The 15,657-nt window shown below is 41.8% G+C and overlaps 1 protein-coding gene across 7 annotated transcripts in view; it reads right to left on the bottom strand.

Annotated features, from left to right (window-relative positions):
• The window catches only part of TFDP2 (transcription factor Dp-2), a 194,424-nt gene that overhangs the window by 3,018 nt on the left and 175,749 nt on the right, over window positions 1-15,657 (bottom strand). For all 7 annotated transcript variants that reach the window (XM_030816712.1, XM_030816714.1, XM_030816713.1 and 4 more), the window contains 3 exons: window positions 13,572-13,640; window positions 8,024-8,175; window positions 4,041-4,207 (listed from right to left, as the gene is read on the bottom strand). In XM_030816712.1, coding sequence (XP_030672572.1) covers window positions 4,041-4,207; window positions 8,024-8,175; window positions 13,572-13,640 — 388 coding nt within the window. The remainder of the gene's footprint in view (window positions 1-4,040; window positions 4,208-8,023; window positions 8,176-13,571; window positions 13,641-15,657) is intronic.

Here is a 15,657-nt window from a genome sequence, read left to right as displayed (position 1 = left end):
ACAAAATAAGTGGTAGATACATTAAAAGTAATTCCTAAAAAGAAATTCTATAAGCCCAAACACACACTCAGAAAATGTAATTTGCTAAAATGAGCTATGATTTAATTGAATCAAAATCTTTTTGCAATTACTGTACAAAAAAATGAAACTATATGATTTAGATTGGAAACTCTGGTATCCAAACAAGAGGCCATTCCCATGTAGGAAAAAAGTAAACTAAATGACTATGCTAATTTTAGAACCGTCTTATGAACCTTTTTCTTTGAGACAGCTGTGGAAAAAAAAGAGACTTCAAGTCTAGGAAGAATAGCAGACTTTAAATACATTAAATAACAACAAGTCTGTACAAGAAAATAAAATTAAAGCCAGAATCTTGTGCTGAATATTAATTAGTATATAGAACTATAGAAACCTTCTGTCAGAACACAGCTATTTACTTGTTTGTGAGCATAACACATTACATTCTCTTTTTACAATGGATTGGAAAAGCCTACATTTCTTTCCTATTATCACAAGATCCACACAATGGTTCTCACACTCCCACCCAGGCCATTCTGCCCCTTTACACACGAGAGGCACATGTTTCTTCCTTTGAACTAACCAGAAAGTCTGTATCCCAGTCTGCAAATGAGGTCACGAAGAGATCAAAACCACAGAGCCTGCCTAATCGCCCTGAGCCTTTTCACTGGGAGTAAGCTAAAATAAAGTTCTGGTGATTGATTGAGTAAGCCCTTTATTCAGATTCTGCTGGCCTTCCAATGACACAGCAGGACCCAGGCTGGAGAGCGTGGGGAGAGGAGAGCTGGGTGGGGAGATGGAACAGGTGGGCCGAGGGGCAAGGAGAGGCGGGGGGCCCTTGCAGGGGATGAATGGTGCCAACCGAAGAACTAAAACAGAAACCAAATCTCAGCCAACAAACTCTTCTGTTGTGAGCAAAGGGCCAAATCATAGAATAAAACAAAATTAAAGCTACCTTTTTGCTTACATTGGATTTAACGTATCTTAGAACTAGTATTAAAATGCCTTTAAAAAGCGATGTGAAATTCTAGATGGTTATACTTACAAATAAAAGAAAGCAAAGGCAAAAACACTGCTAATATATTCAATTTTTTTTTTTAAAGACAAAGTCTTGCTCTGTTGCCCAGGCCGGAGTGCAGTGGTGCAATCTCTGTTCACTGCAACCTCTGCCTCCCAGGTTCAAGTGATTTTCCGGCCCCAGCCTCTCAAATAACTAGAATTATAGGCATGTGTCACCATGCCTGGCTAATTTTTGCATTTTTAGTAGAGATGGGGTTTTTGCCATGTTGGCCAGCCTGGTCTCGAACTCCTGACCTCAAGTGATATGCCTGCCTCGGCCTCCCAAAGTGCTGGGATTACAGGCGTGAGCCACCACACCCAACCTAGATAGTCAAATTGTATCTGCAAAATATATAATATTTTCAGGAATTAGGAAAATCAGGAAGATTTCTAAATTAGTGAAAAAAATCTTAATTATAGGTCATGTAAAACATAGTGCTTCTGTTTTCAAGTATACTCAGTATAATTTTACAACTCTATAAAAAGACAAGTAACTCTACTTAAACATGGGCAAAGGATGCACTGTGGGAGGCCAAAGCAGGTGGATCACCTGAGGTCAGGAGTTCGAGACCAGCCTGGCCAACATGGTGAAACCCTGTCTCTACTAAAAATACCAAAACTAACCGGGCATGCTGGCAAGGTGCCTGTAATCCCAGCTACTCAGGAGGCTGAGGCAGGAGAATCACTTGAACCTGGGAGGTGGAGGTTGCAGTGAGCCAAATTACGTCACCGCACTCCAGCTTGGGTGACAGAGTGAGACTCCGTCTCTAAATAAGTAAGTAAGGATGTGGGGAAATTGGAACCCTTATCCATTGCTGGTTGGACTGTAAATGGTACAGGAGCTTTGGAAAACAGTTTGGTATTTCCTTAGAATGTTAAACACAGAGTTACCATATGACCCAGCGATTTCACTCGTAGGTGTATGTTTTTAGAGCTAAAAACATATGTTTACACATAAACTTTTATAAGAATGTTAACAGCAGCATCATTTGAGATAGCCAAAAAGTGGAAACAGTCCAAATGTCTACCAACTGATGAATGGATAAACAAAACGTGGTCCATCCATACAATGGAATAGTATTTGGCAATAAAGAGGAATGAAGTACTGATGGTGCTACACCATGAACGACCCTTGAAACGCTACACTAAGTGAAAGAAGCTATCCACAAAATGCCCCATGCCGTAGGGTTCCATTCACATAAAGCATCTGTCTAGAATAGGCAAATCCATAGTGACACAAAGTAGATTAGTGGTTGCCAGGGGCTGAGGGAGAATGGGGGAATAGAGAGAGACTGTTAATGGGTTTGGGTTTCTTTTTGGGTTTTTAAATTAAAATATTCTGGAATCAGATAGTGGTGATGATTAGCAACCTTGTGAATATACCAAAACATCATTGAACTGACATTTTTAAATGGTGTATTTTATGGCATGCATGTGAATTCAATCTCAATTTAGAAAAGCTACAATGGTATCATTTCAGACCCACCTGATTTAGAACACTTCTACTCTGCTGGGGAAAGTGTAATTTGGTAAAATCAAATTGAAAATTTTTGGTATCATCTAGTAAAGCTGAAGATGTACCCAACTCTGACCTAACAAGTTCAATCTGTACGTTTGCATGTGGTTACTAGGATACATGTATAGGAATGTTCAAAGCAGTACTATATTTTAACATCAAGCAATCAGAAACAGTTTATTTTCAGTAAAATAGATAAGCTGTGATGTATTCATATAATGGAATTTTACATAGGAGTAAGAATGTATGAATTATATCTACATTAAATCACATGGATGACTCTAAAGAACATAATATTGAGTGAAAAAAAATCAAATCACCAAAGAGTATATTACTATGATTTCATTTATATAGAGGCCAGAAGTAGGCAAAACTAAATAATACATTATTTCCAGTTTACCATTTTGGTTTATCTCTAAAGAAAAGCAAGTGAATGACAATGAAATTTAAGAGAATGGTTATACTTGAGGGGTGGGAAAGGGCACAGAGCCTGGGGCAGGGGCATGCAGTGGACTGGAATGGTAAATATAGTCAACTTGAGAAGTTTTACTGTAAAGAGGAGCAACGTACACAAATGTGAATCCAGGTTTACCCTGTTCTGCCCTTTTTTTCCCCTGACATTTAAACTTTCAGTCCACTCCTCCTCTCTGAATTCAATTAATCAAATGATATTTTTATGTATGGGCAGATAATAGACATATTAAATTTTCCATTAGAGGGAAATAGGATGTACCTACTTTTTTTGTTTGTTTTTTTGAGACAGAGTTTCGCCCAGGCTAGAGTGCAATGGCAATCTCAGCTCACTGCAACCTCCACCTCCCGGGTTCAAGTGATTCTCCTGCCTCAGCCTCCTGAGTAGCTGGGATTACAGGTATGTGCCATCACGCCCGGCTGATTTTTTGTATTTTTTTAGTAGAGAGGGTTTCACCATGTTGGCCAGGCTGGTCTCGAAGTCCTGACCTCAGGTGATCCACCCGTCTTGGCTTCCCAAAGTGCTGGGATTATAGGTGTGAGCTGCAGCGCCCGGCCAGGATGTATCTACTTTCTTTTGTAAATTGCCCAAAGTTTCCCGTGAAGTATCCACAGGGCACTAAGAGAAGATTTTTTAAAACTCCCTCATTGAGCTTTTACTAGCTTACTCTAACTAGGCTCTAAGCTAGGTACTGGGAATTACAAGATCTCTCTGAAGAGCCAAATTTAGTGCTGAGTGAGCCAATTTAGATGTAATAGTATATAATGTGTGGTATATAGATGTAAGTTCATAATGTTATGAAACAATCTATTTAATCTAATTTTTGAAAAAATGGTCCTAAAGTGTTAAAGGTTTCAGTTTGTCGACACAAGCACAGATGTTCTAAAATTTTGCAATTTTCTATAAGAAAGGTTTTAACAAGTTTGGATTCAACATTTAATCAGGGACAACACATGAAAGCATCAGTTAACATACCTGTGATATAACCTTCTAAAGCCTTTGGCACCAGGGATTTCGCAAGTTTCAGATCCTCCAGAGAGCATTTGCCTGACTCTAGGCCAAATGACATTCCCATCCGCTTTAGTACTTCTATGTCATCATGGATCTCAAAGGTGTTGTCAAAATTGAAAAGATACTCAAACCTGCATGAGGAAACAAAGTAAAGGGTTTTTGGTGGTGCTGGAGAGGTCTGAATAGTTTTGCATTCTATAGTTTAAGTAACAGAATGGGGGCCTAAATCCAGCTATAGTGCTAGAAATTGCTACCATTTAGAGAGCCATGAGTCTGCCAGGGGAATGACATCTCAAATAAAACACTTTCCCAATTAAAACAGCATTCCTCTGACAGATGATAGAAACCCACAAACTTTAGTCCTAACGCTGTTACAAACAGAGGATAGAAATTTTGTTCTAAATCCAGTACTTCTCAAAGTTGCCTACAGCTTTGCCACAAAAGAAAAGCCTTTCTACTTTAATATTACGATATCCCTATTCCAAGTTGGCCTGTTAGCTTTGAGGAAAAAAACATTTTGAATGCTTACTTCATTTTCATGAGTCAAATGTTAGCTACAGCCTACTTCAGGTAAGCAATAAATAGAAGACTTTCAACAAATGAAAACAACCCCAAATCCTGTCCTGAGAGGCTAAGGAGTAAAAGGTTTTAAGAAAAAATGTCACATGTAATACAAGCACATTTCCAAATATGTTTGGAAAGTACCCAAACTGGATTCCCAGCTTCCCAGCAGCCCAACATACTTCAATCAAGTGGCAAAAGAAGGAAGACACAGTCCTTCCGACTCCTAGGCTAGGCCTGGAGCACCTTCATCATGGGCCTCAGCCCTGCAGGGACAGCGTTTGGGGACAATGGTAGGTTCCACCTGGTCATGAAATTCTATTAAAATCATGTGAGGGTAAAACTTTATACCCTATCTAAGATAATTTGAATAACAGATTATCTTAGGAGCAAAAATTATAATTTGAAGCAAAATACCAATTTCAGTAATCTAAAGTATATGCATTTGATTAAAGTATAATAACAATTTAAAAAAAAATCTGAAGTGGGTGCCTGCCACAGGGATGATTTCAGGCGTCTGTTAAAAGCAGATCATTTTGTAAACGTAATCCTCATTGTGGAAAGCCTCTCAGCTAATTATGGGGAAAGATTGCATCACCAAAGTAACTGAAAGATAGGGTTTTTGGACCTACGTCGGATAACAAGCTTGTACAAGCTACTCAGAGCCTCCTTTCCTCTACTCAAAGGAAGGCCAAGGGAAGGGCATGAGTCAGGGACCACCCAAGAGATGGAAGCCTCACCAGATTCCAGCCTGGGGGAGCCCCTAGGCCAATGATTCCCAGATTTTCCTGTCATTCTTTTTACACTTAGGAGACAGTTTTATAATTCTCCATACAAAACAAGAGACTAATTAGAGCAACTAGAATGCTAAGTTTTGTGTTTTTTATCTGAAAAGATGCATCTCGGCTCAATGCAACCTTTGCCTCCTGGGTTCAAGTGATTCTCCTGCCTCAGCCTCCTGAGTAGTGGGGAGTACAGGCGCGTGCCACCATGCCTGGCTAATTTTTGTATTTTTAGTAGAAATGGGGTTTCACCATGTTGGTCAGGCTGGTCTCGAACTCCTGACCTTATGATCCGCCCACCTTGGCCTCCCAAAGTGCTGGGATTACAGGTGTGAGCCACTGTGCCCGGCCTGAATTCTCAGTTTTCTGAGACTATGTTAATGGTCCTCTTTGACATATATTTATAAAGAATTTGCAAGTGTGTGGAAAATAATTCAGATATCTACCACTTACCACTGGGCTGGGTTCTATATTAATTTACCCAAAACTTTTTGAAACCGGCAAGGTAAATACTATAATTCTCATTTTTGTGGAGAAAAGAACATGATCTCAGAGAGGTTAAGAAACTTAGAAGATTAAAAAATGGATCAGCTTTAGATGGCCAAGGAGGTGTGCACCTGCAGTCCTGGCTACTAGGAAGGCTGAGGCAGGGGGACCGCTTGAGCCCAGGAGTTTGAGGCTACAGTGAGCTATGATCGTGCCTGTAAATCGCCACTGCACTCCAACCTGGGCAACAGTGAAAATCCATTCTTTTTTTGGGGGGGATGGAGTTTTGCTCTTGCTGCCCAGGCTAGAGGGCAATGGTGCAATCTTGGCTCACTGCAACCTCTGCCTCCTGGGTTCAAGCGATTCTCTTGCCTCAGCCTCCTGAGTAGCTGGGATTACAGGTGTGCATCACCACGCTGATTTTTGTATTTTTAGTAGCGACAGGGTTTCACCATGTTGGCCAGGCTGGTCTCAAACTCTTGACCTCAGGTGATCCGCCTGCCTTGGCCTCCCAAAGTGCTGGGATTACAGGCATGAGCCACCATGCCCGGCCAAGAATCCACTCTTAAAAAAAATATATTGGTTCTGGTTTACTTCATAACCTACACGGTCTCTACTATTTCTTTTTGTGTCTATAGCCTCAATTATTAAATAGTTTTGAAATTCCTGCTGTTTTTTTCTTTTTTCTTTTTTTTGAGACAGAGTCTTGCTCTGTCGTCCAGGCTGGAGTGTAGTAGCACAATCTCGGTTCACTGCAACCGCTGCCTCCCAGGTTCAAGCGTTTCTCCTGCCTTGGCCTCCCTAGTAGCTGGGACTACAGGCGTGCGCTGCCAAGCCTGGCTAATTTTTGTATTTTTAGTAGAGACAGGGTTTCACTGTGTTGGCCAGGCTGGTCTCGAACTCCTGATCCACCGGCCTCGGCCTCCCAGAGTGCTGGGATTACAGGCGTGAACCACCGCGCCTGGCTAACCCTTGTTTGTGTGTGTGCCTTCTTACTGGAGTGGCCCGGAATCTCTGGACACAACAGAGACCGGCAGAGGGCGCAAGGGCGCCAGGAAGAAGAGTGGGAAAACAAGTGGCACTGAAGCCCAAGGGCAATGTCATGGCTCTAGGAGACAGGAAGTTCTGGTCTCCCTGGGACAGTTCTGGGGTATGCCTGTGGTACCGACGCAATTATTATAGAGTCTTCTTTTGCGTTAATAAATCCCAATTTGAACAATAAACTATAGGCTGACCTTTTGTAACAGCAGCTAACAATTAAAAAACGTTTACCTCGAGTCATTATAGACATTAACTCACTTAATCCTCACAAGGCTGGGAAGTGATAGGGGCCCCAGTATCATTCCTATTTGTTCTTGAGAAAACAGAGCTTTGCAGCAGTGAAGTGGGGGAGCCATAACCGGTACACGGACCCATCTCACTCTGCACCCTATATATTCTCTTAACTCTTTTATGGTACTGGTCACAGCCTGAAGACCACTGAGAGAAACTTTTTCATGAATGGTAAAATACATCACAAATTAATTCTATATTTTGAAAAGTGCTACTTCTTATTTGCCATGATGAATATTATCATTGATCTTAGTTAAAATGTAAAAATACAATTTAAAGAAAGCAAAGAATGTGCCAGGCATTTTCATGTCTATTCATACATTCATTAACAAACAGAAGCATGCATAACTATGATATAGCAAAACAAAGAAATAATTGGTTTAATGCCACATGTTGACCTAAAATATTTCCATAATAAACTATGACAGTGAATCACCAATGAATCTACCTTGTCCCAGACCCACAGTGCTGGGCTAACTTATCATAGTTACTTGCTCAGAGTTACCACATACATGCAGCGTGTCATAGGTTGGGCCCAGACACCGCCACACACATATAATACAGACAGCACAGTGCCTGGCACAAGACAGGGGACCACAGAGGGTGAGGGTTGGAGTGCACACTAGTGGAAGATTGCACCCATGGTTCAGGAGGTGTTTCATGTGCCCCAGGGAAGCCAGCCTTTGAGGGATGCAAATAATAAAGTGCATCCTTCTTGAGTTTGCAAATGATATGAAAATGTTAACAGGAGGCCAGCCCTGCACCCATCCCTAGTTCTCCACTCACTTGTCGCTGGAGATGCTGCAATCTATGACTGTTTTTCTGCTTGTATTGATGATTATGAATGGCAGCTGAATAGTAGAGTTCAGAGCCGGGGGGCCCTGGTTTTGCTGCTCATTTTGTCGATTTCTCTGTACCAGGTTTTTGAAAGCGATTTGCTGTAATGATCAATAAAAAGAATATGGTCAATTGTGCATAAGTGAGTTGGAATTTAAAAGAATTAAGATAATACCTTTAAAATATAGTTTAAAATTAGAGTTTAAAGAGACATCCCGCCTGCACTAATGAATGAATTTTAAAAATTAAACATTTAAGAAAGAATGATCCAACTCAATAAATACATTTTTCCATCATCCATAGAAACAAGACCTCACAATCTGGGAACCAGTAGGCACCTGGAACTCTTCAGCAAATGACACAGCAAGGGTGATACCATTTATATAACAGACTCCTGACAGTTTGGGGTCAAATATGCCCTTTAGGATGTGTAGCCCAGGGATATGCAAACATTTTAAAGCCACAAAACCGTTTCTTCAAATAAAATCTCACGGGAGGCCGGGCACAGTGGCTCACGCCTGTAATCCCAACACTTTGGGAGGCCAAAGCAGGTGGATTGCTTGAGTCCAGGAGTTTAAGGCCAACCTGGGCAACATGGCAAAACCCTATCTCTACAAAAAATACAAAAACTAGCTGGGCATGGTGGTATGTACCTATAGTCCCAGCTACCCAGGAGGCTGAGGTGGGAGGATTGTTTGAACCCAGGGGGCAGAATTTGCTGTGAGCAGAGATCATACCACTCCATTCCAGCCTGACAGAATGAGACCCTGTCTCAAAACAAAACAAAACAAACAAAACTCATGTAAAACAGATGGAAGTGGCACTGTTCAGGCTGGCTGCAGTAAGGCCAGGTCCTAAGCTCTGCCACCTCTGCCCTTAAGCACAGCCACATGGTTTCTAAGGCACCTCCACAGAACTTCTCAGCAGCCTCTGGGCACAGTTTGGAATCCAGCCCCAGCCTTCCCCAACCAGACATTTCCAGATGAGGTAACTGAGTCTCAGCACTAATTATAAGATACATCAAGGCCTAAATCTTTTTACTGGATCTTGCTGCTACTTTTGGTTATAACCATTACTCAAAAGCCAAAGAAAGTGATCTCCCTTTTAGACGGAGGCTGCAGTAAGCCGAGATTGCACCACTGCACTCCAGCATGGGCAACAAGAGCAAAACTCTGTCTCAGAAGAACCAACCAACCAACCAACCAACAAACACACAAACAAGTGATCTCCCTTTTTTTAATAAGGTAAATGTATGATAGAATTTCACAGCTAGAAAGACTGTATGCAGTTCAAGTTTTTCATCTGCTCAAGAAACAGATAACGTTTTAAAAGTTCCTCAAGTCAGAGCCATTCATTCTCCTTCATTAGCTTATAGTTATATCTTGTCACCCAGTAGTGATAAATTTCTTACATTTTAGCAATCTTATAATCAGTATTATTTCAGGTTCTGGACCTTAACTAAAGTTTCAGTAAGATTCCTATTATTGGCCAGGCATGGTAGCTGACACCTGTAATCTCAGCACTTTGGGAGGCCGAAGTGGGAAGTTCTCTTGAGCCTAGGAGTTCGAGGATGCAGTGAGCTATGACTGTGCCACTACATTCCAGCCTGGGTAACAGCCCTTTCTCAAGAAGAAAAAGAAAAGAAAAAAAGGAAAGAAAAGGGAAGAGAAGGGAGGGGAAGGGGAAGGAAAGGAAAGGAAAGGAAGAAAGAAAAGAAAAGAGAAAAGATTACTATTATCTTAAAATGGCTGAGTGCTATCTCCCCAAAAGGGGAACATTTACTCTTTGAAATGCACAAAAAATAATGAACACCAATTTATTGTAGACCTAAGTGTGTCCAAAAATCACTATCAATAACTAGCACTATCAATATCATTACCAAACATTATTGAGGTTACATTTCATTATTTTCTGTTGCTAAAAAACTAATTCATTGCTTAATTCATTTAATAATGAGGAAAAATTATGATTAAACTGTGGAACTGAGAAAAAGAATGAAATGTTTAAATACTCCTGCATAGCTTCTCTTCCCTTTTACTGGAATACACATCTCAAGAGCTGTTCCTACACTTTGCCTAACTTGGTGTCCCTAGTGCCACAAGAGCACCCTGGTATATGGGGGAATATAAGCAGTGATAACTAATGGCCCTTATGTATTTGTGATTCACTATTTAATGTTGTGTACATTTAATAGTATCAATGGTTTTTCAAGTGAAGAGAGCAGTAAAAACATGTTTTTATTATTATTATTTATTATTTTTTTTTGAGACGGAGTCTCGCTCTGTTGCCCAGGCTGGAGTACAGTGGCGCAATCTCGACTCACTGCAACCTCCGCCTCCCGGGTTCAAATGATTCTCCTGCTTCAGCCTCCCGAGTAGCCGGGACTACAGGCACCCGCTACCATGCCTGGCTAATTTTTGTATTTTTAGTAGGGGCGGAGTTTTACCATATTGGCCAGGCTGGTCTCGAACTCCTGACCTTGTGATCCGCCCGCCTTGGCCTCCCAAAGTGCTGGGATTACAGGCGTGAGCCACTGTACCTGGTCATAATAATGTTTTTTTAACACTGTCACAAATTTCATATACCATATAATGTTATTTTGGATAGTAAAAGGAAAAATAATCGACCTATTTTCAACTGACTTATTTGTTGCCCTTTGATTGATTTCCTTTGGCCTTTTGTTCTTTTTCAAACTCATTAACATCTATTCCAGAGGCTGAACAGCTTTAAGTGTTATTCGTCTTCCTATGCGTTCATTATGGAAAAGGTTTAAGGGCTGGAAAGGGCAATTATAGAGATAAAAGTAGGATATTGGGATTATCTACAGGTTTGCTTTACTCACACTATTCTTCTACTACATTACCAAAAATAAAAGAGAGGGGGTAGCAAGTAGGTAATAGTTACCTGTGTCATGTGACATGAGTGAGTTGTGACATTAACTGATTAAAAAAATCAAGTGAGCTTAGCCACAGCAAATGGATTACTTTAAAAAAAAAAAAAAAGGCAGAGTCTCGCTCTGTTGCCCAGGCTGGAGTGCAGTGGTGCAATCTCGGCTCACTGCAACCTCCGCCTCCCAGGTTCAAGTGATTCTCTTGCCTCAGCCTCCTGAGTACCTGAGATTACAGGTGTGCACCACCACACCTGGCTAATTTTTGTATTTTTAGTAGAGACGGGGTTTCATGTTGGTCAGGCTGGTCTCAAACTCCTAATCTCGTGATCTGCCTACCTCGGCCTCCCAAAGTGCTGGGATGACAGGAGTAAGCCGCTGCGCCCGGCTGCTTAATTTACTTTCTATGACAATTTAATTTATTTGATGAAAGGAAAAAAACTGAAATGCTAGGAGGAAATAAGTTTTTTGTTTTTTGGTTTTTTTTTTTGAGACGGAGTTTCACTCTTGTTGCCCAGGCTGGGGTGCAGTGGGGCAATCTCGGCTCACTGCAACTCTGCCTCCTGGGTTCAAGAGATTATCCTGCCTCAGCCTCCCAAGTAGCTGGGATTACAGGCATGTGCCACCATGCCTGGCTAATTTTTTGTATTTTTAGTAGAGACGGGGTTTCTCCATGTTGGTCAGGCTGGTCTCGAACTCCTGAACTCAGGTGATCTGCCCGCCTCCGCCTCCCAAAGTGCTAGGATTACATGCGTGAGCCACCACACCCGGCCTTCAGAAATAAGTTTTATGTTTACCAGAAGACCACAAGTTGATTTCAGTTACACTTTGGGTTTCACTTTAATGTTTAGAGAGACCTGTTTCTATAAATGTTGACAGCTAGGTTGCCCCTGGGTGGAACTCTTCTATAAATATTTGGTTTGAGAGACAGTAGAGAAAAAGAAGTTCAGGACTTTAAAAAATAAAAGAACAATGTTCATGGTGCAGAGGTAAGCAGGGAAAAAATATGATTTCATTCTTTGCATCAGGCATCTAGAGACGGGAAAGTCCTACACACGGGGGCAATCTTGCCCAGCACCATTCTTTCTGACAGGCAGATAACTGTAGGCATGCTGATAAACAGGTTTTTTAAAATAACATGCCAAAAAAATTAAGCTCCAAAATGTTCCATGGTTTTGAGGAAATTCTAGGAAGGCCCCAGCACAGGGTTTGGGGCATGAGCTGCTAGAGGATACTGCAGATAACTCTGCAGGGATAGGGACAACAGAGAGGTTGCCGGCGGGAAAGAAGACGGCAGCACAGGAGTTCAAGGAGGAGCGTTTGGTAGAATTCTACAGGCAGGAGCATAGGAATAAACTGTCAGTTTCAGCTTTTTTTTTTTTTTTAAAGCTGCACAATATTCTCTTCAAACAAAACATTATTATTTATATATAATATATATTATATACAACTATATATATATTATATATAACTATATATATATATATATATATATATATATATAACCAGCCTAAATTTTGGTATTTCTTTTTTTTTTTTTTTTTTTTTTTTTGAGATGGAGTTTTGCTCTGTCGCCCGGGCTGGAATGCAGTGGCGCGATTTCGGCTCACTGCAAGCTCCGCCTCCCGGGTTCACGCCATTCTCCTGCCTCAGCCTCCCGAGTAGCTGGGATTACAGGCGCCCGCCACCGTGCCCGGCTAATTTTTTTGTATTTTTAGTAGAGACAGGGTTTCACCGTGTTAGCCAGGATGGTCTCGATCTCCTGACCTCGTGTTCCACCCGCCTCAGCCTCCCAAAGTGCTGGGATTACAGGAGTGAGCCACTGTGCCCGGCCTCAATTTTGGTATTTCTATAAATCTTACTGAAACAGACCCAGTGCGGTGGCTCATGCCTGTAATCCCGGCACTTTGGGAGGCCAAGGCGGGTGGATCACAAGGTCAGGAGTTCAAGACCAGCCTGTCCAAGACGGTGAAACCCCGTCTCTACTAAAAATACAAAAAAATTAGCCAGGCATCGTGGTGGGTACTTGTAATCCCAGCTACTTGGGAGGCTGAGGCAGAGAATGGCTTGAACCCAGGAGGTAGAGGTTACAGTGAGCCAAGATCACACCACTGCACTCCAACCTGGCAAAAGAGTGAGACTCAGTCTCAAAAAACAACAACAACAAAAATCTTACTGACCTATTTCATGCCACTCTGTCATTTACCGATAAAATAAGTATTACAGGCACATTTGATTACTGTACTTGAAGCACCTAAAATTTAACTAGCTTCACTAGTGGATATTCCAAATTCGGGCTAAAATACACAAACACAAAAAGACCCCTGACAGTTTATGTTTAGAGAGGCCTGAGTGTCAACAGTGAACTGCTGCCTGGTGTAAGTCACACACAGGGCAGGGAAGCTGCTGTGGAGCTGAGATGATGGTAAGAAAAGGGACCATCTTAAGGCAGAGCACGTGGATGGCAACAAGCTAGGAGGTGAGAGAGGCTGCCCTGGCATGGGCTCACCACACACCACTCAGAGGCACCACAATTAGAAAACACAATGACTCCAAAAGGCAGGAGGTGGAGAAACAGGGAAGGTAATGAAAACATCTTGGCATCTTTACCTGCAGGAGAAGTTCTTGCAGCTGGGCCCGCTTCTGCTTTATCCGTTCTATCCGCCTCTGCTTCTCTATCTTTAAAACATTGGTTACAAAATAATACGAACATAGGTAGAGTATAAAGTATCATTTACTTTCCAGGTCCCTATTCTTTTTTTTTTTTTTTTTTTTTTGTATTTTTTTAGTAGAGACGGGGTTTCGCCATGTTGGTCAGGCTAGTCTTGAACTCCTGACCTCCTGATCCGCCTGCCTCGGCCTCCCAAAGTGCTGGGATTACAGGCATGAGCCACCACGCCCAGCCATCCAGGTCCCTATTCTGAGGTAACAATTTTCCCTAGAGAAACTCAACCCATTTTAACAATATGAATAAAGACAAATCATATCTTTGTAGGAGGCAGGGGTTGGAGTGAACAAGTAGACACAACATCAGATCTGTGGCAACTGTCATCAAAAATGAAATCATACACTTAATGAATACTTGTTAGCAGTACTTGTTGCAATTATTATTCAAGTTCTAATCAAAGTAATAGTACCACTTAGTTTATACTCACTCTATCTGCCAACACAAAAGTAAGCATTTTACACACATCTTAGTTCATCTTCACAAAAACCTCATGAGTTAAGTCCTGTTGTTATCCACTTTGCATCGAAGGGAATGGAGGCAGAGGGCTTAAGTAACTACCCAAGGTCACGCAGCTAGTAAATGGCAAGAGCCAAGATTTGAACCTAAATCCTCTGGTTACAGGGACTCTATTATTAATTACTTTGTTATATTACTCCTCTAAGAATAAGGCAAGATCTTATTTACAATTTCAGCTTAGCTGACTCTCCAATGAGGACAGCTGATAATACAGATATCTCACACATCATGGTAGGCTGGGTGTGGTGGCTCATGCCTGTAATCCCAACACTTTGGGAGGCCGAGGGGGGTGAATCACTTGAGATCAGGAGTTTGAGACCAGCCTGGCCAACATGGAGAAACCCCATCTCTACAAAAAATACAAAAGCCAGGTGTGGTGGTGCGCATCTGTAGTCCCAGCTAATTGGGAGGCTGAGACACGAGAATTGCTTGAACTTGGAAGGCAGAGAGTGCGGTGAGCCGAGATCACGCCACTGCACTCCAGCCTCGGCAACAAAGCAAGACCTTGTCTCAAAAAAAAAAAAAAAAAAAAAAGAAACATGCTTATTGGACAAATTTTCCAGCGGTTGGAACCACTGCTTTTTTTCTCAATCTGATAACTACTTAGAGAAAACAGACATTAGGGTCTGAACTTCCTTGCAGTTGAGTTCCTCACTGTCTCCTTGGGCAAAAGCCAATGACATCTTTTAAGAAAATTTATGGCCAGGCACGGTGGCTCAGCCTGTAATCCCAGCACTTTGAGAGGTCAAGGTGGGCGGATCATGAGGTCAGGAGTTCGAGACCAGCCTGGCCAATAAGGTGAAACCTCGTCTCTACTAAAAAAAAAAAAAAAAAAATTAGCCAGGCGTGGTGGCAGGCGCCTGTAATCCCAGCTACTTGGGAGGCTAAGGCAGGAGAATTGCTCGAACCCGGGAAGCGGGGGTTGCAGTGAGCCGAAGATCGCGCCATTGAACTCCAGCCTGGGTGACACAGCAAGACTCCAACTCAAAAAAAAAAAAAAAAAAAAAATTTATAGGAGCCCATTGGTTTGGACTGAGCTCCTGCACTAAGCCCAGCAGACCAAACTAAAATGGAGTCACTCATGCTGAAGTTCCATGCCACCAGGCCAAAACTGAGTTGTTTATCTGACCTAGGAAATCAGGAGAGAAGGAGAGAATAGCAAACTACCCAAACAGGCCAGTTGCAGCTGGCATAAGAGAGTCTTCTCTATTTTACCCTTACAAGGAAAGTGATATTGATATGTCCAATCTGCTTTTTGTTCTGTTTCTGCCTCTATCCGCCTTTGCTGCTTCTCTATCTTTAAAACATTGAAGAATGTTCAACCTCTTCTGCTCAGCTTATAGGAACACGCATTCTACTTACTAGTGAGGTGTTGCCAGATTCTAGAATCACAAATAAAAGGCAATTAAGATCTTTAAACTAAGTTTGTTACAATTTTGTCTTTCAATCATC

Source organism: Nomascus leucogenys, chromosome 8 (genome assembly GCF_006542625.1).
Source record: "Nomascus leucogenys isolate Asia chromosome 8, Asia_NLE_v1, whole genome shotgun sequence".
In the NCBI taxonomy this organism is placed as follows: domain Eukaryota; kingdom Metazoa; phylum Chordata; class Mammalia; order Primates; family Hylobatidae; genus Nomascus; species Nomascus leucogenys.
The sequence above is the reverse complement of the archived record's forward strand: the minus strand, read 5'-3'. Positions and strand labels throughout refer to the sequence as shown.